We start from the raw sequence: 24,586 nt of genomic DNA on the forward strand, positions 1-24,586 counted from the left end.
TTCACAATAGAACACTTGAGGTCTGGGATGCTGCCTGCTCTCACAGTACATTTTCAGAAAAAGTATTTCATTCCAGGCTTGTTTAAGATATTACCCTTTTTTCCCCCACAATTTAGGACTCATGATAATGTTTTGGATATCAACATATTTATGCATAGCTCTGCTACGTTAAGTAGAATGCAGGGCTTTCAGATGTGTGCCTTTGCTTTTGGTCCTCCCTACACTTTATAAGTATGTAAATCAAGGAATTCATTCAGAATTTGTTTAGTGGCACCTCTGTTCACTTAAACTCAAAACCTTGGCAAGATCAGAAAATGTCTAAAACTGATTCTTCCATTAGTCATTAAATATAATTTTGAAAGCAAAATGAGCTCTGAGGTGACTGTTTTCCATCAAATTCTCCGCAGTGGCTTCCCTGTATGTCTTCCCTGGTCTTCACTTTGCCTTTCCCCCATCACTTCTTTTCTGCCCATCCCCATTACTTCCCTCCGTTACACCGCATGTCAAGTCTCAGGAAGAACAGCTAAATGACAGGCATAGGACACAGAGATGGCTCCACTTCGCATTCTAGAGTTTCAACATGAGAAACCCACTTCTGGTTCCTCCACCTCTTGGAAGAATACTACATTTAGCTCTTGCCTGCTTTCTGACTCTATCCAGACTTTGCCTAGTCCCTAACTACTGGGTCCTCTAAGGCATTTCTCCACTCTTTATGATTCCTCTCTTCCGGAGAGCATGTCAGTGGATTGTGATAAAGGAAGAAGTCTCTTACTTTCAGTCAGTGCCAAAATGTAAGGCATGTGGTCTGTCCCTTCCCAGACTTCTGTTCTAGAAAGTCAAGTCTCATATATCCCATACACTGAGCATAAATCAAGTAGAAGAAAAATAAAATCATAAATAATTCTGTGACCTAGAGGTAAACATTGTTGGTGTTTTAGGATATGATATGGCACATACTTACGCTAAGTAATTACTTATCTAAAATTCTCCTTTTACTAAGCACTATTTGCTAACTCTGAAAACCCTATTGCAGAGCTTATCCCATCATGCTTGTTTTCTTTTTATTTATTTATTTAATTATCGTTGTACTCAGGGTACATTGTCACAGTTACAAAATTTCTTACAATATACCATAGTTGAACTCGCCCCCCCGTATCATTCTCCTTTATCCTTCCCTACCCCCATTCCTGGAATAGTTTCAACATGTCTCATTTTTCCATCTGTATGCACGTGTATGGAATATTTCCACCATATTCACCATCCTACACCCTTCCATTATATTCTCCCTCCTCCAACTGGTACCAATGCTCCAGACAGGACCTGTTTAGCCTACCTGTTGTCTGATTTTTGAAAAAAAAATTACAGTTTTTTTCACTTAAGATAACCATCAAGCTTGTTTTCCTTTACAGATTCCCTCACTGATAATCTCACATTTGAAAAAATAAAGAACCAGTAAAATAGCATTTGGGGAATACTTTTCCTCAGTAAATTGATTAACATTTTGCCACCCATGCACTGGGTAGAAAAATTTTGTCTCATTCTTTTATTGATATGCTAATGAAGAAAATGAGAGTGATTTTAGTTTACATTTTTGTGTCATTGATCGGGAGTTAAAACTTCAATATGTACTAACTGGGAAATCAGTGCATACTAATTATTTTAGTACACTCTGAGTACTAAGTGGTTTGGAATAGATTTACTTAGATATAAATAAAAGATAAAGTTGCCAGACTAAAATCTTGCAAAGAGGAGTGAGAATAAATTCATGTGAAAATTTTATAAAGATGTTACCTTCACTTCCACACTAACATGAGTTGATTTTCTGTTCCTTTAATAAGATACCCAAAGCTGGGCACTTATAAAAGAAGTTTATTTAACTTATAGATTTGGAGGCTGAAGTTCCAAGGTTGAGCAGCTTCATCTGTTCCTCTTCTGGTGAGGAACCCCTAGGCCAAGGCACAATAGTGTAGAGAAACAGCAGAACGGACCCATGCAAAAAGGTTAAATGGGTGGGGGACTTACTTTATAAAACTTGTACTTTCAAAAAATAACTCATTTATGAAACCAAAATTAATTCCTTCTGAGGGTGATGCCCTCCATGACCTAACTACCTTTCATTAAACCTCGTCTCTTAGACATTCCACCATCTCTAATACTGCCATATTGGAGACCAAGCCTTCAGCCCATGAACCCTTGGGGGGACAAACCACATGCAACCGTAAGACTACTGCATTAAAAATGTAAGAAATAACAATATTTGTAAATTTCTACAGAGGAAAAAAATTGCTATTTTAGCAATGATGGTGGGATTTTGTGTTTTGGAATGGGGTTGGGTATTGGTTTGTTGTTATTGTTGCTTATTTTAACCAAAGAGCTCATGTTGTATATGTTTTTTTCTTATTTATGTTCACTATAATAGTGTCAACCATGCACTCCTTGAAACCAGAATTGATTTCAAATCATAATGAGGACTGCATATAAGATATTTGTGACTTGTCAAACTCACAGAAATAGAGAATTGCACCTGAACTTCTGCCCTATCTATATCAACACTGTCAGTCTTTGGACAGTATCATTTTTCAGAGAGTCATTTTATCAATTCAGGCACCTAGAGAAATTCCTTAACAAACTAAAACACTTTCAGGGTGACTTGACAGATGACGTTAACGATAAAGATATTTTTAGGTATAGCACACAAGAAGAGGTTGCAAAAATGGTTATACACTACAGGCTTTGCCAAGTCCTTGTAATTAGTGTGACCATATGCATGGCGATTTCTTTCTACTCATCTGCAGAATTGTTTTCTTCTTTTCTTTATCACCAAAGTAGTGTGGGAAATGTTCATAACAGTTGGGCCATGGGAAGGCTCCTGAATCTGCTCTTTGGATGTTTTTAGGAAGTGACATAGCATCAGAGATCACAAGCAGCTGAAGGACGATCTGCAATACTAATTAGGGAAAAACCAATTCTCATTCATTCAGCTTGTTCTGATATCACTTCTTGGCACTAAAAAGAGACTAAGACAATGTGCAAATCTTACAATTGGGAAGGCAATATTTGATAATATTATCTGCCCTTTCTGGGCACTTGGCCTCTGTGCTATTTTGAATATTATTTCCAATGTTGAGATGATTTTGCATGGTTAGAATCACTCAAGTCTGAGCCACAGTAAGTATGATAAGGTAACAACTAAACTCAGAAGCAATGAATGTTGCTCTTTGGTTCAGTCTTTTGACTATATTTAACCAACAGATACATTTTTATCCAAGGAATTTCCCATACTAAAAAAATATGATGTTTTTAAATCTTTTTTCTCAATATGTTTGTCCTTTTTACTTTGCCATAACTGATAACAAGCAAATTCCTATAGATATATACATTTCCTGTCTGGTAGCCAGTACTATTACCAGTACAGTAGGATCAAGGATTTAAATACTAGAGCATGTCACAGTATTTAAGAATGTTGTGGTCAAGAGCGTGCTCTCCAGGCTCTGAGTTGCGTGAGTTTGAATCCAATCTCAGTTATTTACTATTGCTTTGTGACCTTGAAGAACTTATTTAAACTCACTAAACCTAAGATTTATCATCTACAAAATGAAAATAATATTAGTACCTATCTTACATGGTAGAAAGTTGAACATAATTCATGTCATATGTAAATATCTGGTAAATAATTGCTATTGTCATTACTATACAAAATATTAACATTTAATTAAGTTTATATTATCATATAATTCAGGACAGAAGTAGTAAAACTATCATGTCTTCATGAGTTTTCTTTTCTCACATGTGGTTACACAGAATATCAAGGTAGAGGGTTTTTTGTCCATTAATGCCTTTTTCCTGGGTCTGCTGCTGGTCAGTAGCAGATGGGCAAATGGGAGATGGGAAGTGGTATTTCCATGTAGACCTGTACATTCTAAGCAAGGCTAGGCAAAAACTCACTTTTATATGTCCAAGTGAATCTATCACTTTCAAAAATGGAAACTGTTTTCACAGAGCCTTTAGGAGATGCTTTTAGGAGGGTATCAATTGGTGAAAGAGAAAATGATTGTTGTCTTCTAGGTGCACTTGGACCAAGAGCCATGAAAGTAAGTTATCACTTGTTCTAACACTCCCTGGGATCCTCTTAGTTCTCTAGCAAAAGTTCTCCTTTCTGTGCTGTCACCACAGCTTTGAGAAACAGTATGCAGGTTTTTATGCTGAAACTTCAGAGGTTGTATTTGATTTTTTTAATTTCATCTTTTTATTATATTATTGTTGTACTGGGGGTACACTGTGACATTTACAAAAGTTCTTAGAGTACATCATAGTTGAATTCACCCCCTGCATCATTTTCCTATATCACCCCTGACCCCATTCTTGGGATAGTTTCAACAGGTCTCATTTTTCAATGCTCATACACGAGTATGTAGTGTTTCCATCCTCACAATGAGGAGTGACTTGCATGTACCACAGAAACTTAGTTTTCTCTGCACAGGTTCCTACGTCTTGCTTTGAATTCCCTTTCAGGAGTTCAGGTTCTCAGGTTGTTGCTTTTGTGTTCCTTGTCTGTTAAAGTATTGAAATTTGAATCAATACTTTTTGCTAAACTCTCACCTTCTTCTATAGTTTTTCAAAGTCATAGAGAGAATGAAGTCTAACTTATAAGCTCCCTATAGGTGGAACCAGAAAACAAACTTTGTGAACAAAATATATTCAGTAAGAAATGAGGAAAGTACTGAATTTGAAATAGGAAATTTTTAGTTTCTTCCTCAATTACTTATGAACTGTGTGATTTGAACAGATCACCAGATCCTTCTAAATCTAGTTTTATTACCCACAAAATGGGCATCAGAGCTTGCTCAGTGTGCCTCTTAGAGTGTCAGTGAAGAGGAAATACAATCATGTATGTAGAAATGTTATATACAGATGTCAAATCTCCTCCCACATATTTTTAATAATATAGAACCAACTGTTTGGCTGCTCTTCAGCAACTCTCTGCAGGTCCTGAAAACTTTGCTGTCCTTTATAACTGGGGACCATGCAGTGCCTGGCCATATGAGAGGGATCAAGGTTCACAGTAGTCACCACATAATCTTTCTTTTAGAGGTAGTGCTATGAGAGGGGTTATATCAGCAGAAACCCACTGACATTTTACCTGAAAGACTAGTGAATGACTTTCCCTTATCTGATTTTAAAATCAAACTTTTTAAAAAGCCATAATATTGACTAATATAGTCCCCTCATCTACATAATATAATATATTCTTCAAACTTTTTATTATCCCTGAGTGACCATAAAATCTCAGCTGTTCAAAATGATTTTTTCAGATTTACAACATTCCATAAAAATTTTTAGTTGTAAAAAAATATTTTCCACTGAGCTAAATCTGTCCTACCCTCATGGATTTTTTAAATGTGTTAGTCACCATAGCATAGAATTGAGGTGTTATTTAAACACACATTTTTAGAGGGACAATAACCACAGGTATTACTGATTTTTTAAAAATTTTATATTAGTCATCTGATGTATGTGTATATTTTATATCACACCTGATGTAAAAGCATGATTATATGACCTCAAAACTCCATTCTTTCTTGGACTAGAAATTGAAATGTCTTGGTAACCACAAACCTGTATTTCTAGTATTCTTTAAGTATGCACATGATTACCTAAGAAATATTTAAAAAGTGAATTTTAAAAGTCAGTGAGACATGCCTGGATTAAAAGTAACATGGATAGCATAACATATAAATTGAAATAGAGTATATACTTACATTGCCTTATGTTAAGATGTACTAAACCTGCTTCTTCCTCTCCTCAAATTCTTTTTAGAAACATCTATCTCAAAATTGGGGTATTAACCAGATGCCAGCCCCATTTGAACTAAGAAGTAAGAGAGATAGAAGTTGCCTTAGGGTAACATTTCCCAAAATGAATTGCACAAAACTCTAAGCCCTCAAGATGCTCTTTTTAAAAAAAAAATGAGTTTGTTGCAGTAAGTGGATCCTATAGTCAAATAAGTTTGTGAAATATTGTATGTCTTATTCTTTTAGACATTTGTAAAGTGCATTAGTATGTTAAGTAGTTTTAGTAGCCCTATAGACAAGCTTATCACTAGCTTATTTTATCTTAGAAACTGTTTTGATATTACAACTCCTTGACATCCTGTAGAACAGTTTCAGAAGTGCTTCTGTCCTAAAGACACCTGTAGTACTAAAAGAAGAGAAAAAACAATAGATGTAAAGACCCAGGTTTTTATTGTATCATATTCCACACAGAATGCTTTCATACAAGAGTATGGAGATGAGGTTGTTCTTGCCAAATCCTTAGAGATGTCTCTGCTTGTATAGATGAAGTTATTTATCACTATTCTTTATGACTCCCTTCCCTGCCAAGCCCTAGCACTTTACATCCACCCCCAGCCATCTTCTCAGGCTTTAACTCTGAGCTTGCCCATGACCAATGAGATGTTTGTTAGTGGACCTGATGTGAGAAATGCTATAAATGTGCTTGTACAGTTGTCTTATCCTCTTGTACTCCTGTCTTTTATATGAGAGACCATATTTCATGGAAAACACACATCTGCAGTTACAAGTCCTAGTTTACTTGGATTTAGCTATCATCATAGAGCCAAGCCCAAATGAACATGTACTAGATCAGCCAACCTTAGCCAACTTGCAGGTATATTGTCAAGCCTAAGTGTTGGGGTAAGTCTGTGAGGCTGGGCATAGTTGTTCTGCAGTGTTTTCATGGCAATTGTTGCCTAATGAATATATTGCTGCTGCTGCTGCTGGTGTGTGTGTGTGTGTGTGTGTGTGTGCACGTGCATGTGTATGGCTGTATAGAGCGTTTGCTCCAAATCATTAATACTGCTATCGGTGTCTGTGATAACTGGAAGAGAATATAGGAGTATATTGCAAGACATTGGATTTGTGGATTATTGGCTTTTTAAAGTTTCTTTAATTCTTAAGTTCTAGGAAGCTATGCTTTATCAAATGCATATAATTTTTGATATCTCGCTTGTCTTAGTATCATTACTGCCACATTTCTGAGGAAAATAGACCCTTGTGGCATATTTTTGGTATATTTTTGTTAAGTAAGTATGGAAAAATGTATTAATAGGAACATAAATTGAAAAAGCAATAGATCTGCAGTTTATAGGCAAAGGGTCTCACAAAATCTCAATTCTGATTAAAGCTCCTCAAAATATTACTTTTTATTTTGCTATTTTTCAGCAAAGGAAAAGAAGGAATACTCCACAAACTTCCTGGCCTAGAGGCCTGGTAGTTCTGTAATAAAAGCCATTAACTCACCAACCTACTCACTGTTAGTAGCCAAGCCTTCACTGGATCCCAGCCAGGGACCCCTCTGTTCTTGACGAAAACTGTGGTCCTTTTCTTTCCATACCACTTCCGATGTCTCTTCTTTTCTCACCTATCCATGATGTGATCCTTATCTCCAATCCTACATGAATTAATCAACTCTACTTCATCTATAAAATAGGTGATTGCAGCAATTAAGCAATTATTGTAGATAAAAGTATATTAGCTGTTTGCTCAATAGATGTTGACCTATTTTCCTGCTTATCCTAAATTTTACTATATTCTTAATGGTAGTCCAGTGATAAAACAGAGATAGAGATTATACAGATAGTGATGAAGATTAAGATAGATATGAAATGGTCATAGCAATTATTGTACAAGATTTGTTTGTATGAGATAATATATTTACCTTACAATGAAAATAATTACCTTAAATAAGCATACTTACTAACATTGTCTTCATTTTAAAGTCACTACTTTATGAGTTAAAATGCAGAAGCATAAAAGAAGGAAGATTTATTGCATTAATTTACCTCACTTTGTCATGTCTTTAATGTGCCTTGCACATTAGATAGCTGGAATTTAGGGGTATGCCTTTAAAAAAAAGCCTGAAGGTTAATGTGTATCATCTACATGCTTCAGAGAATAAGCAAATTACTGACTGGTCACATCAAGGTGAAATACAGTGGAATGAACCCACTGTGGCCACACCTCAATTTTAAGTCTACCTGAGGAAAAAAAAGAAGCTGAAGCACAGCTATTTTAACAAATAGGAGTAGGAGTGATTAATTACTTTTTACTGTCATTCAACAGCTTGTCACCTAGGGAGTAACCTCATTTCCCATAAATTTAATAGAGGTCACATCTTGGCCTACGTGGCTGAAAAGCATTGCTCCTGAAACCCTGATGGTCCTTTTAAGTCCACTGATGTGTGAACATATTTCTCTTAACCTGTATACTCAGTCTCTCTTGGGGAGACACTTTAGTAGATCTATGTGTCATCAACATGGAAAGTTACAAGTGATAAACTCTTTGATTTGTTTCTATTTCATATAAAAATGATAGAAAATTTAAAACCAACGGGTGTTATTCTACATTTAGAGCATCTTCCTACTCTACTAAGGGAGTATGGAAAGATACTTACTGAAAGAGAAAGCTGTAGTTCTAAGATTTTGCAGACTTAGCCATTTAGTTTGGTGTCTAAAAAGGAATTTCCAAGATCCCATCAAGGATTTGCAGGGTAAGATGGAGACTACTTATTGTACCTAATTCTCATCCTAACATATGTAATAATCCACATGGAGAGAATTTTTTAAAAAGCAGGATAACTGCAAAGACTACCAGACACCAGCTGGGATTTAAAAATAAAGAACAGCTTGAAGGAAGAACAGCTGATAAAAAGTAAATTTGGGGTTTAGGAATGTAGCTCAGTGGTGAGCTCTTGTCTTCACATGCAAGAGGCTCTGGTTCGATCCTTCAAACCTCAACACAGAAAAAAAAAGGTAACTTTTTATCTATTCTCATTGCACATCCAACTAAGAAACATGGGGCCTTCCTTTTCTGCTCAAAAACTCATTTCTGGGGCTCTCCATAGTATTTTATTAATTCTACAGTACCTCTTTCTCCACATCTATGTATAAATGTTAATCCAGTTAATATGTCCAAGGTGGAAATGGATGAGCACTGGCATGTCCCATCTTGAGTTATGATGTTCATAAGACCAGGTGGTAAAAGAAAAATCACTGAACTCTGGAGGTTGAAGTTTTTCATTTGCTTATGTTCTTCTCTTACCATTTTCCTGACAAAGAAAGTTTTCTATGTAAAGTCTCCTGGTACCAAAGTGAGCTGCAGAAGAAGGAAGAAGAACCCTCTCTCCTAACCTATTAGCAAACATTTAGCTTACATTAATTTCTTACATGATGACAGGCCTTTGAAAAGATTCTGTGTGGTGAAGACATAGAAGCATTATAATCAGGTAGAATCCAGAAGCCATATTTCCAGAAGAAACATACCAACCATTGTAATGAGAAGGTCTCCTGAATTTCTAACAGAGGTGCTAGATACTAAGATAAGAAGAAAAAATGAATAATTTAATACAATGAGTCTTCTCTGGAGGAAATATAACTTTCTATTTAAAAACTCAATTCTAGCTCAATTCTGACTGGGCAAAGCACCAGACCCTTTTAGCTCAGCTTTTTATTTAGTACCTATAAATCGGAAGAAATAATATGTTTTATCTACTTCGTGGAGATACTGAAAATTTAAATGCAATTATGCATGTGAAAATGTCTTGAGAATTATGAAAACTCATTAGTGGTAGAGTCTGTAAGATCTTTAATTTTTTAGAGATTGCCCTCTACATTTCTAATTTGATTTTATCTCATATTGATTCTTTGCTTATTGCTTCTGGTTTAGAATTTGTTCTGCAGCTTAATTTTTAACTTTTTGTAATTTTTATTATTTCCTCCCATTCTATTATCTCAATAACTTTTTCAAAATAATCAAAAGGGTTTTTTTAAAGTATTTTTTAAATTTTTGTTTCAAGAGAACATCTTTAGGATTCTTCATTGGACTTTGCCACTTCTATATTTTTCACTGTTTCTTCTACATTGGCTTCATTCTCAGGTAGACCTTTGTCCTCTGTAATAAAGAAAGGTCCCTTAACAATGGGCTTCTGTACAATTGTAACATCGGTACCCTGTAAAACATTGCCACATGGCTTGAAGGCAGCTCTGTGAAGGAGTTCAATTCTGTAGAATGAGAAATGCAGAACATGGCAAATTCCATAACTAAGTTTATAGAAATTAACAACCAAAAATCTAGTAAGAATGTGAGAGACAAATGTAAACGAACTGAGCAGATAATGTAAATGAACTGGAATACTGATAACTGACAAATTTGTTCTCATCAGATCTAATCTTGCATGTAACTAAGGAAAGCAAGTGGAAATGTTTTTGAAGAATAATAAGTCCAGACTTTCTCAACTCACTGTCACAAAGGAGATAGAAATAAAAGCTGAATTTTTTCCTAAATAACATACAAACTTATTAGAGAAAGTTAAAATAAATGAAATAACTATTCAAAGACATTAGTAAAACAATTAAATAAAACTCCCCAAAACCTAAGGAAAGCAAAAGAAGAAAAAATAACAAAGCCAAAGTAAAGCCAAAATTAGTGAATTACCAAGAAGATAGGAGAATTAATAAATTAAGAGTTTTATACTCATCAAAAAGATCAAATAATCAAATCTGGAAATTCTAGATAAGAAATAAACAGAATAAACAAAACTGTACAGTTGTGAGGATGAGAAATGGAGTTCACCACCAGAACACAGGCATTTAACACATTCTAAGGATATAACATTCTCCACTTAATAACAGATTCTAAAGTCAGGATAAAACTAATGATTTTGTAGGAAAACAAAAATTAACAAAATGGATGCAAAACACTGAAAACTTGGCAGAACAATAATTAAGGAGAAAACAAAGTAGGTGAAAGGGAGCTGAGCTCAGATTTTTTTTCAACTATTTCAAAATGTTCCCAAGTAGTGAGAAAATCATGATCTTTCCAGTCTGCCTTACAAAGTAAGCATAAGCTGGATACTCAGACTCAATAAGTATAACTCACAATACATTTATTTGGAAAAAAATTTTCATTACATATTTACTAAATGAAGATAAGTCAATAAAAATCTCAACAATCAGGCTGGGCATATGGCTCAAGGGATAGAGCACCTACCTTGTAAGCGCCAGGTCCTGAGTTTAAACCCTAGTACCACCAAAACAAAACGAAGCAAAAAATCAGAACAGTCTAAGTTTAAAATTAATAAAATCCATAAGCATCCGGTTGCCGGTGGCTCATGCCTATAATTCTAGCTACTCAGTAGGCAGAGATCAAGAGGATCGTGGTTTGAAGCCAACCCATGAAATAGTTCATGAGACTGTGTCTCAAAAAATACCCAACCCTCCCTCAAAAAAAAGGCTGGCTGAGTAAAGTGCCTGCCAAGGCCCTGAGTTCAAACCCAAGTACTGAAAAAAAAAAAAAATCATGAGCAAATAGCATTCCTAATACACACAGCCAATAAACAGGAGTGGTTGAGCTCCTGTGTAGAGATCAAGTTAGGATGAGGTACCGCTTTTGCCTGTCTGCTTAGGAAACAATAAAAAGATTTAAACATTGTTAAAACCTCCTGTAGGTGAAGCAGAGAAACAAGAACTTAAATGCCTTGTTGGTAAAAGCATAAATCTTTTCTGGAAAGCACTTTCATGATAGGTATTCAAGTGTGGTTTTTTGGATTAGATTTTTAATCCTTACTCAGCGATTCCAACATGTAAGAATGCATTATAACAGAACATAACAATTTGGAAATAACCAAATGTAAGCAAAGGCATGCATGCGAGGCTGGATCGGAAATATTATGATATTGAGATTTTGAGAAAATTCTCATTGGGGAATTTAAATATCATGCAGACATTTAAAACACCTATATGTACCTATTTACTAACATGGAAATGTCCATGATATATTCATAGAAACAAACAAACAAAGCAAGTTACATAACAGCATGAGTAATAGTACCACTTTGGTTAGGCGACGGATAGAGATGTATAGATACCATATAGATATGTATAGCTATGTCCTCACGAATATCCAACTGCTGCTTTAATTCAATTATAAACTTTTTTCTTCTTTATAATTTCTGAATTATCTAAATTTGTAATGGTTTAATAGATTCTTTATCTTTGGTGAAGAACTAATTCTGTTTGCTTCTGTTTTTGCCTAATCTGGTGTGGACCTGTACTTTATTAAATATGGTGAAAATGAATTTCAGAAGAGCAGTAAAAATAAGACATAAACTATAAAGCTTATTTTTTATTTTAGATCAAACAGATGTAGTTCTCTTTTGAACTGCAGTGTTTCTAAATGCTTGCTCATCTTCTGCACTGTTGTCATCGTGGGTTGGTAATTGATGGAAGGCACTGTGTAGCCGCAGTGCTGTGATTAAAGACTCAGACTCCAGCCTCAGTTTCTCATCTGTCAAATAAGCATGACAGTAATACTTCCTATAGTGACTATTAAAAGAAGTAACAGAGGTACAGAACTTAAAACATTGTCTGTAATGTGCTAATCATTGTTTTTAATATCTGCATTTATTATCACTAGTATTTATTTTACTTAAATAAAAAGTTAATCATGAAAATAAAGCCAGTGATATAGCAGACAACCTTGAAACACTTTTCTAAAATGTAGAGGTGAAAAAAATCAGACACCATAATAGAGATGAAAATTGTAGATGAAAGATGCAACTTAAGAATTATTTTAAGAAAGAAAATCCTGCAGGTGTAATGGAGCCTATAATCAATGATATAGCTGAAGAAAAGTTTCTAAGTTGGAAAAAAATACATGTATATGCAAACAAAAGAAGTTACCTTCAACAGACTGGGAATACTAACTGCAGGAAAAACCCACATTTCCCAGAAGCCTTAAATCTAGTGTGGAGATTTGGTATAACAGTGACTCTTCCTGTGTGTCAGGCCTGTGTTGGAGAAAAAAAAGCATCGTGTTGCTCCCCACATGTTGGAGAGCTGTAGCAGTGCAATATTGAGAAGAGGGCTATGTTTGAGACTGAGATACTCTAGGGACCTGAAACAAGGAATAATCACAAGTCAGAAAACCTGGAGACATCCAGCCACAGTGTGTGGGTGAGAAATGGCCACAAGAGGCAGTCTTGGAGAGGGGAAGGGTTGGACACAGACCTACTGAGAAGCTTAGACAAAAAAAAAAAAAAGTTACCTTTTTCCAGGTAGCATATGTAAACAGAATATATCTAGACCCATGGTAGCAATAATTTTAGATTACAAGAAGAAAAATCTACTACACACTTGAGGACAAGGAATAAATGTCAACATAGGATATTACTTTAAATTATATATGGGTTCATGAAAATACATTTTTTCTCTGTGTCATAAGTACATGGAGAACTGTGAATTTGCAGTGAAAATGATTATGTCTGAAGAAATGCATACTCAACCACATTCACTTACATGTCAGCAAAAAGACTTTCTCAGCTATTCATGAGCTCAAAAAAGTTACTATCCACATATGCTCTTTGTGAAAAAGTTATATGAAAGTAGATGCTAGCAAGCTGAAAGATGAGTAACAAAAACAAAAAGACCAAAAAGAGCAAAAGGATCAAATTTTATGCAAAAGGATTTGCTACTTGATCTCTGTGAATATACCTGAACACAACTCTTATCTCATAGTAAGTGTTTTAAAATAACATACCTTAACACTGACAATGTGGAGGGATGTAAACATTCTTTCTTAGTGGGTTGTGTAAGAAATTTCAGAGTAAATTTCATTTTGAGTTGCTATCTTACTATAGGTAATAACTGACAGGGAAAATCCTTATGCAAACTGTTTCCCTCATATATCATTTACCATCCAAAAACCCAGATAAGTATAATTACAGTTACTCTAAAGACAAAAGTAAGCAAGGGATAAAATGAAAATCATCTAAATCTTAATTTTATTAATTTTTTTATTATCATATAACCATTGTACTGGGAGTCCACTGTGACATCTACAAAAGTGCCTACAATATATGTTAGTTAAATTCACCCCCTCCCATCATTTTCCCTTTTTCCCTTTCCCCCATTCTTAGAATAGTTTCAACAGTTCTCATTTTCCCATTTTTATACATGAGTGAAAATTTACTGGGAGCTAATTATAGGCTCCCAGGCAATTGTAATACACAGAGATCTCATGTGCTGTTTATGCAGTTTCTCCTGGGGCACCATCTTGTAAATATTGGTATAGCTTCACAACTCGAATATTACCATTGATGCAATCTACAAACCCTAAAATTTCTCCAGTTTTACTTGCACCTCTGTACATTATTTTTGTGTGATTTCTATCATGTGTAAATATGCATATCCACCCACCAAATTAAGATTCACCAGAGTTCTATCACTTCAAAAAATCCTTCCTTTCACTTCTTAAAACCACAATGCCATCCAGTCTCAAACCCTGCCAAACACAAATCTGTTGCCTTCCTGTAGTTTTGTTATGTAACCACGCAGCATGTAGCCTTTGAGGACTGGGTTTCTTCACACTTGGCCTGTTTCCTGGAGAGTCTTTGGAGTCATGGCATTCACCACTGGTCTGTTCCTTCTTAGTGCTGATGGGTATTCCATTGGATTAACGTACCACAGTTTAATCATTCACCAACTGAATCCAATCTGAGGCTGTTTTATACTGAGTTTCCATACACATTTGCATGTTTGTTTTGGGAAGATGAATATTCATTTCTCTGGGATATATGTCTAGGAGTGCACAAGAGCGGCAGGCTCAGCTTCTTAAGAAGGTGAGGACCATGTTAAATTCCTACCGACAATGCGAAGGACCCATGTTCTCGATGGTCTCAGCTTCTGGTGTCACTATTTTGTCTTCATTTTAGCCACTATCTTTTTTTATTTTAGCTCTTCTGATAGGCATTCAGTGATATCTCACTGTATTTTTAATTTGCATTTCTGTAATGATTAATGATGCCAAACATCTTTTTATGTGCTGTTTGCCATCTGCGTAGCCTTTTTGGTGAAATACTTATTTGTGTATTTTCCTCGCCTTCGAATTGGATTATTTGGGGACTTTTTTACTTTTGAGTTTTCATTCCGTTATGCTCAGAATGGCTTTAATTTTTTCAGCTTGCTGTCCTTTGTTCTATGGCCCAGAGCAACTTTTCTATAGGCACGTGAGGAAAACATTCATCTGCTGTCTCTGGGGGAATGTTTTATACAAGAGTGTGTGTGACTGTGTGTGTTACATCGTGTTGGTAGAATGAGTTGTTCAGATCCATACCTTTCCTGACTTATGTTTTAGTATCTTTGCTGACTTAGTATTTCTGTCATTTGCTGAAGAGGGAATATTGAAATCCTTAACGAGAGCATAACATGAAGTCTTGTTTTAATTAACATATTCTAAGTTTTCAATTAAAAATAGAGAAAGCAAAGAATACAAGAAAAGTAAAATTATGTATATATAGTATATCCTTTATTTTGATATAAGACACATAAAATGCATAGAAATATGTCAAAAATTAATGGCAGGACTGGAGGTATGGCTCAAGCTGTAGAGCACCTGCTTCGCAAGTGTGAAGTCTTGAGTTCTAACCCCAATACCACCAAAGGAAAAATATTAGCAGCAATTATATATAGGGTAGGGTATGGATAATTCCTCAAAAACAATATAAAAACAAAAATTACTGATTGATGATAAGATATGTCTGTATTTGTAGATATTTGATGACTCAAATAATACCATGTTTTTCAAAATGTATTGTTATCTCCTAAATCTTCAGAGATTGCTCAAAGCACTGCCCTGGAAACATCGTGGAAAACCACTTGTCATGTAATCTTTTAATGAGAGAGAACTTATTAGCAAAATAAATCTTGCTAAAAATGACCACCATTAAAGTGGAATATGTGGTAATATTTCTAGGACCTAACATTTTTAGGAATTTATTTTCTGCTATTATTGTGCTTTATGTTATTTTTTATCTGTTTTTGAGCAAACCTTAAAACTTCTTTGTGCACACTTTCTAAAAATAGATTTGGTATTTGTTGCTTAGAAAAACTGTGAAGAACCTAAGAAAAATGTTTTATAACTGCAAAGTATAATTATCTTAACTTTTTCCAGAGAATTATCAAATATTTTTGTAAAATGTGTACCTTCTTAGTAAAATTTAAGTTTATGATTCTAATGTACTACTTGAAATCGTATTTTAATACCTAGCTTTTCATTAAAACAACAACTGTATCAAGAGTTTCAGCTGCATCATACCTGAAATGTTAGGCTTTAATTTGTCTATACTTTATTCAAAAATAGTTAAGGCTCCCATTGGAATAAAATTAACACCTAATATTGTTTTCTCCTAATTCAAAGTCTACTTGCTGATATTCAATTTTAGGTGGTATAAAAGTTTCTATTCCCTTAGCTCCATGACTTATTTCAACAAAGGTGTCAAGAGTATAATTTTAGGCAAACATGAGTTGAACACAGTCGTCCTCCCTAAATTCAAACCAATGCACAGCACATTAAAGTCCTTCATCTTCTGAACAATTAACGTCTCATTCTGTAAAAATGACTTCATGGAAAGTTTTAAATTCAGTTAAATATCTGTAATGTTTTTCAAGATCCCGATGCCAGTGTTATCTCTGTATGGACCTGCAATTCTGCTTTTAACTTCCACACAGTTTATAGCAGTTTGTCTTATTGCAAAGCTTATTTCAAAGATGTTCTACTTTGGAAAATAGCAACTAAAGCAATCTTCGATAAAATCAGTAGAGTTCTCAGTCTTACAATACTTGATTGCTAATGTAAGATTATGACAAATACATATAAAACCTACCAAGCAGGCTATTTTCCCATTATAATATGAATTGAAAAATTATCTTGTCTTTCCCTGCTGTCTTAAAGTTTGGTTCATTGAAGTATTCTCATCTGTCTGTTAAGATTGATCATTTTTATTTTTTTTCCAGCCTTGAATTTCATAAGAGTAGAAACTATTGCAGGTATTAGGAGATCAGACATTTATTCTTCTCTCTTTCTCAGTGTTCATTGACAAAGTCTTTAATATTGTAAAGCAATGTCCCTTTCTTGTTCTTGAACCTATAGCAATCTTAGTTTTCGTCTTCTTTCATAATCTTCCTTCAAAATGCAGGCTTCCTCGTTAGGACTCAATCTTAGCTTGCCAGCATTCACTACCTTTCTTTTCATTTCTGTGTACTTTAAATAAAATGGATCTGAGCCCCAGGAGCGCGAAGTCCGGAGTCCACAGGAGGCAGCTCCCCGCGACCCCCCGCAGTGCCCGACGCTCAGCGTCCCAAGAGCCATTTGGGCGCCTGCGGGGCGGCCATCGCCACGCTCTCGTCACATTCAAAGCGCCCGCCAATGGCTGCAAAGTCTTTAATATTGTGAAGTCTGAAGGTCAGTGTCCTCTTGCTATGAAGGATCTGAATGTCCTCTTGGGAGATACTCCCTGACTCCTCTCTGGATGCCTACACATCCATTCCACAAAAGTGCTTGTACACACCATTGAATCAGAGAATGACATGGACAGGAGAGGACAGACACACATACAATGTGTTCTTTTTGTTTAAGATTTTATTTTGCTTGGAGGGGAGAGAGAAAACACTGATTTGATTTAATAGTAAAGTTGACGAAGTCTACAATTTTAGTACTAAGAGATAGTGACTAAAACTACGTAAAATGCAATTTTTCCATTGCTTTCAACTTGCAAAATTCTGTTTCAAAAAACATTTTCTACTTCAAAATTCTGGGTCCTGTGGGATCATATTGGTAGAAGAGAGAAGATGCTGTCTCAACTGACATGTACAACTGTAATGTCTTCTAAAATTCTATCTTAAGCTCTGTTTACTACCATGTTGACATTTCTGAAGTCAGCCCCTTGGGGATGGTTTCCAAATCAGTGTTAAATGTTTTCACTTTCTTATTACCAATCGCATCAAGTAATCTCATGAAGCATGCAAACTTAACCTTGACTGGGGTCATCCCCATGGGATCTTCTACAAACAGTCTTTGATTTTCTTTTCTTCAAATAATTCAGAGAGAAATCATGTGTTTTCTAGAGCCATTATGAAATCATGAATAAAAGTTGACACTTTTCTGAGAGATAATTTGGGGGTAAACCCCCTACATTTAGTTGTGCACACAGAGTTGTTACCAGAAAAAGGATAATAGTTTATATATTTAAATAGCTATTAAAATTAATAAGAAAAATATTAACATGCCAAAGGAAGCATGCACGGAATAGCAAACAGGTATTTATATGCAACTAAAAAATTTATTTATTTTAAAGACCTAATTAACTCATTAAAATATGAAGGCAAAAACTTTTACTTTACAGAAGTAGATGCTCAATAAATATTTATTTACTGAATTAAGTAATATCTTGTACCTATCAAACTGGAGAAAGTTTTGAAAACAATAAATAATAGTTACAGAATTGACAGGTTATTCAAAGATAATAGCGCCAGGCAACTACTAATTTTAACTAGAGATTTTGAACATCTGAATTCTAGATTCTGTTTCTGCCTATATTTTTTGAATAAAACTAAAAAGGAAAATACATTTTTGGTAAAAGATAGCCACTACCAAATACCCAAACTGTATTTTAAAAGTGGCTTCATGTAACTATGAAGCCAAGTCTCAAAACTTAATCTATAAAAGAAAAATTATTTTAAACTATATAAACAAACGATGTAGAACACAAGAAATTTTATATCAAAGTATGTGCATAAGTATTAAGTTCAAATAGTACTATTTCTGGTGAGAGCATCTCCCAGCATAGGTACAAAGAGGTGGTAAATGAGCAAGAAAGCAGGTTATCCTGAATACAGCCATGAACTGAAGTCCTTTCAGCCTTAATTCCAAGGCACAGCAGAAAACTCTGAGGGTGGAAGGGGAGAATGCTGATCCACTCTTGTCTCATTATTGACACTTTTTAATGTTCAAGAGTCTCCCCAGAATTAATTATTTTCTTCCTCTGCAGTTTATCTATGTTGCCCAGAAACCATGGCGTTCCTGGAATTTTTATTAAGAATTCCACATTCTTGCCATGTTTTTCAGATACTGTGGCCTTTGCCAATAAATCCTAATAAATTCTCACTTCTTTTCTTTCAATAACATCTTAGAGAATATGATTCAGACTCAGATTAATCACCGATCATGCTAATGGCTCCTAGGAGTTTACTTCCGATACCCCTTATTATATTAAATCAAACTGGATAGTGTGCTAGATCGTTGTTCAGCTGGGTTTTCATAAAAGCACTGGTATTTAATATGATTTATGGCTACTTTTCTGTTAATATCTTTGCTTATTATGTGCTTTATTTTTAAAACAGACATTCCTAGCAAATGGCACTCCTTTAAAATCTATCATACCTTTAAAATATATTATAGGAAGCATTTTATAGTAAATGTGTCACTTATTTTATACTACAGTCACATAACAGTGAACAGGAACTTAAAAATCAAAATATTAGTGTTTTGCTTATTCTGAAAAAGTGTATGTACTTATGTATGTTTTTCTTATTTAAAAGACAGATTGTGTGGCAATATTATAAGGAGACTGAAAGTATTATTTTTTTAAGCTTTGCAGCAAAGGAGCAGCTCTAGGAAAACCCTTTGAAGCACCTGCTGAAGATATAGCAAGTGTGGCGAGTTTCATTGAGACAAAGCTTGTCACCTGCTACCTACGAATGAGGAAGCCTGACCTTGCCCTGAATCATGCACACAGGTAAAATAAAATGCTGATACCCACAAGTAAGTACTACTCACTCAAGCAGAGGGTACTTTATCCAAGTTTGTCTGATCACCTTACATTTCATTTCAAATTAAAGATGAAATAACAACAACAACAAAAACCCTTTATGCTCTACTTGGTTTTTGTAAAGCTAGACAAATTATGGAGACAGCAAAGGGGCTCTCAAAACCTAACGGAAGAAACAGACACATAGCAGCTTTTCATAGTACAGGGCAAAGTAAAGACAGGCAACAACAGTACAAATTGCTTCAGGAAAAAAGGAGGGAAAGAACAAAGTGTGTAAGGGAAGTGCTACTGAAGGGTAAGAAGAGTTTCAGAATTGCCGAAGAGATAGGGTGTGGTAGAGGAAATTCTGACTGAGAAGCATGAGCCAATATTTGAAAGTTTGTGGCTTATTTGATGATAGCATAGCTGATTCAGAGGATGCTAGCATCCTTTGGACAGCCTTCCAAGGGTCTCAAATACTTTTCATCTGTCTGAAAAGATTTCTTTTCATATTTATGTCTTTGAGAGTTCTGCATCATTGTTACCATGTGACTTCCTAGAATTCCCAGGGTTATCTAGTCTATCTTTTTCTTCTATAAAAATATATCTCCCCTGTGTCTTATTTTCTAAGGTCTTACTCTCATGGACAATAATCAATTTTATTTTGCAGCAAAAATAAGTTGATTATGTTGTATCACCTATCCCATTCCTTCAAATTATGATGCCTCTATTCCTCTCTGCCTGCCTTAGTGCAATTTACCTATAGTCTTGCCCATTTTCTAGTCTCACATCCTTAAGCTTCCTTTGAATACAAATGGAAAAACTAATATGAATATGAAAACCTAATACCTGCTTTGTTAATAGCCACTGGGAAACATAATTGTCAGTTATACTAAAACCCAGTGTCAACATGGTAAAAGTCATTTACAAACCCATATGGACTAGGATGTAAAAGTTCTACCCATCCATTAGAGTGGGCTTGACTTAACATCAAGAACATGCAAACAAAAACACTTTGAAATTCACAAGATAACCTGCTTGAAAGAAATTCTCCTGCATAAGTAAACAGCAGAATATAAAGGCAGATTCTCTTTGACACCAAAAGAAAATTCTGCCTTCTATAAGATATATAGAAACATTTTACATAACCATATCTCCAGTCCATTATCAGGATACATGGCCTGTCAAAGAATTTTGTTCTATTTTCATTTGAAACAGGCAATATTGGAAGAATATCATGTATTTCAGTATGTCAAAAATATTGCAATGTTTGGCCTACTTTGGTACCTTGGGAGCACGATGGGAAAGCCAGTCAAAATTGAGACTAGCACAGGTAAACCATAGTAAATTGAGATGCACTGAAAGTACTTACATGTCACCTCCTCCATAGCTTTCATCACACATCAATAGGGCTAAAATGGTCTACATTTTAATGAAAATACATCCCTATACTAGAATGTGTTGATGGGGTTTGGATCATATTTAATAATAAAAAGTGTTTCAAATGATATGGTCATATCAAAATTCAGGTTAGCTTATTAAAAATAACTAATGGGAATTAAAGATCAAGAATCCTACTGTAATTCAAATATAAGAACAATAAATAAGATGCTATGATTTCTGAAGATGCAAGGGTCTGTTTCAGTAAGCTCACTGTTTAGAATTAGAAATTTTCTGATTTGAAACCAAGAGTTCTTTCTCAAGTTCTTGAAAATACTGAGGGGAGAAAAGCATAATGATGAATGGTAATATAATCTTCTCCATTATGTTAGGATTCATTTTTGTATACCTTTTTGTACTGTAAAATAATTTTTGCTTCTGTTTCTAAGTTGAACATTAAGTAAGAAATGCAAATCAATAGAGGTTAAATAGTCAATTCATACAATTAATAAGGCACCAAGAGAAATAAATCATTCTGCTGAGCTTGTCATAGTGGAGAACTACAGAAGTCCGTGCATATGATTTTCACATTAAAACATTTTCAAAGATCCTAGCTTTAAAAACAGACTCTGAAATATAATCAATTTCATGAAATTAATTAGTTAATCAGGGTAGTCTATAAATAGCTTACAAACATTAGTCATACACTGAAGGCAGAATTCTGCTTTTGTATTATTACCACATTGTGTTAGTTGATACTAATCATGAATCAGAATTAAAATATTCCTTTTTGCATTTATTTGCATTTGCCAAAGCACCCTTTCTTTAATTTTATGTAAATGTAAGGTCTACTGCATATCTTTAGGCATCTTGTTAACACAAAAATTAGCTGAAAAACTATCATGTCATTTTGCTTCTGATAAGAATAAATGCATATTGTTTTGTCATGTACAAGACTTCAAGAACCATAACTTTATGGTTTAAGGATCAACAAAGACATATTTTGAAATCAATCAGCATATCTTGCCAGTTAAATAATAATAAGTGATACAAAGGCTCTAGATTATTATAAAAGTTGTCTTTCTCTTTTCTTATAAAGAATCCAAATGACAAGTATGGGTATCATTTTTTTACTTGACACAAAACTGACATATAGATTCACTAGTCAAGTACATCAGTTCTGCTCACTGCATCCAACTAGTGCCACTGTTTGTCAGTAGGTGTTTTGAATATTCCTAAGACTGATTCCTAATTATAGTGATCTTATCAGGAACAGAAATCCTGCTGTAACTCTTTTCCTATTATACAATTATATTTTGATGTACACAATTGTAAAGATAACCAGAGATGTATATCACTTTTAGTTTTCATTTGTTGCAGACTTTTTTTGCCACAAGGTAGCAGACAGTATGAAGTCTAAAGTTGAAAAAATGTGGAAAAGATCCTATTTTTAGCATTGTTTTACAGTGACTGCAAATGATATTTATGATATTTATTTATTCAATGAATATTTATTGAATCCTCACCAGTATGTATATATTGGCAAATATATGAGATGAATAGAGATTGTGATAAATGTTGTGAGGAAAATAAACATGATTTTACCAAGCAGAGGCAGTACTATGTGTTGAGTCAAGCACAGAGTGTAGAACTGGATTGCCTAGGTTCAAATTCTGACTCTCCCACTCACAAGTTAACCTGAAGTTAATTTCCTGTAAGTTTAGGTTATAATAACAATACCTACTTCACGAATATTATTTCACAATATTTTGTGAAAATTAAAAAGGAATCCATGGATTTTTTTTATGCTAGCCATGACAGACTTATTGGTACTGAAACTGCCTTACTGCTGTAAGCTATGAAACTGGATGAACAGATGAAGCAAACAGTTTTCAGGCATTGAACAATATTCAGAGCACGTTGGTCCTTCAAAAAAAGAGAAATACACATGGTGAGCTCCACAATTTTATCAGCTTTTTTGCTGGGTTTATTTTCGTAACCTACTTACTGAGAACAAGTCAAACTGAAGTCTTGCTGAACTAAGGAGGTACAGATTTGAATACCAGGCTGCCAACAGTCCTATCATTTATAGGCAGGTGGTCAAAGAAGTTGTAGCTTGAAAACTTATAGAGGAAGGAAAGATTTAAAAAGCTAACTAAAGTGTCAGTGACCTGTCTTCTGGGCTTAGTAATAAGCAACTTACCCTATATGTAATTGAAGTCTTAAATGGAGAGAAAAGAGAATGAGACATAAAAAATAAATTATGTTTTTTGAAAAGGAAGAAAACCTAGTGAACTTCAACTACGGTAAATGTGAAGAGACCTATACCTAGGAACATCATAATCTTACTGCTTAAAATCCAAACTGAGGAGAAAATATTAAAGGCAGTCAAAGACACACAACACATTACATATTAAGACACAATTATACAAGTTACAAATGACTTTTAATCAGAAACTATGGCTATGAAAATGCAATGGAACAACTTTAAAATGCTAAAAGAAAAATGTAAAATCAGAATGGGTCATTTCAGCAAAATATTTTTCAAAATTAGAGGGAAATTTAAAATTTTCATAATAATAAAAGTTGAAAACTTAATCTCAAGCAAAACTATAGTTTTAGAATGATTTTTAAAAATATATTTCACACTGAAGGGAATGGCAATAGATTGAAACTTGAATCTATAGTAAAATAACTAGAAAATTCCTCAAATACTTGAAAATTAAGCAGTATATTTCTAATTAACTCATGGGTCAAAATATTAGAAAATAAAATAACCAAAGGCATAGATTGAAACCCTGCTACATCATTTGTTGGCCTTGACTTCCACAAGCAGTCTTTTCTTTGTTGCCTCTATTTTCTCACCTTTAAATACAAGTAAAGTGCTTTACCATTCCTGTGTCTCAAAAGATATCATAGGTTTTTTTTTTTCAGTTTATAAAACTTTCTTTTTTTTATTGTGCTGGGTGGGGGTACACTGTGGCATTTACAATAGTTCTTGCAATGTATCAAAATAAGTCATAATTGAATTCACTCCCTCCACCATTCTCCTTTATTATCCCTCCTCCCCCCATTCCTGGTTCCTATAGATGTCATTTGGGTTTTTCTTATTTTTATTAATTTTATTTTTTCATTTTTACATTTACTTACATGTGTATACTTATTTGGTCCTCCCCCCTCATGTTTGTATTTTTAATTTCAGTTCTACCACTAGTAACTAATATAACTTATTTTCAGTAAGTAATAATAGTAATAAACTTTTCATAGAGAAAACTAGTATTTTTTAAATACCTTTCCTTAATAGACACTCAACAAAGTATATGATTTGGAAATGTCTAAGAAAATATAACTTTTGCGGTTGCCTTTCTCTAATTTTGAGAATAATTAAAATGTTCAGAGATGACATTGACTTACAGCACTACAGAAACTCACCAGTTTTAGAATGAACCAATTCATAGTACAAGAGGAATTTTGTATATTTTTTGCAGATCTCAAGAAACTAAATACTTTAAATACAATGCTCTCTTATTTATCATAACAGAGAGTTTAAAATTTGGCCATTAAATTC

At 34.3% G+C, this 24,586-nt stretch overlaps 1 protein-coding gene across 1 annotated transcript in view; it reads left to right on the forward strand.

Moving 5' to 3' along the window:
* Positions 1-24,586, forward strand: part of Spata16 (spermatogenesis associated 16) — a 199,061-nt gene that overhangs the window by 32,477 nt on the left and 141,998 nt on the right. The window contains exon 2 of the mRNA XM_074072391.1: positions 19,481-19,626. Coding sequence (XP_073928492.1) covers positions 19,481-19,626 — 146 coding nt within the window. The remainder of the gene's footprint in view (positions 1-19,480; positions 19,627-24,586) is intronic.

The sequence above is a fragment of the Castor canadensis genome, chromosome 5, assembly GCF_047511655.1.
Source record: "Castor canadensis chromosome 5, mCasCan1.hap1v2, whole genome shotgun sequence".
Taxonomy (NCBI): Eukaryota; Metazoa; Chordata; class Mammalia; order Rodentia; family Castoridae; genus Castor; species Castor canadensis.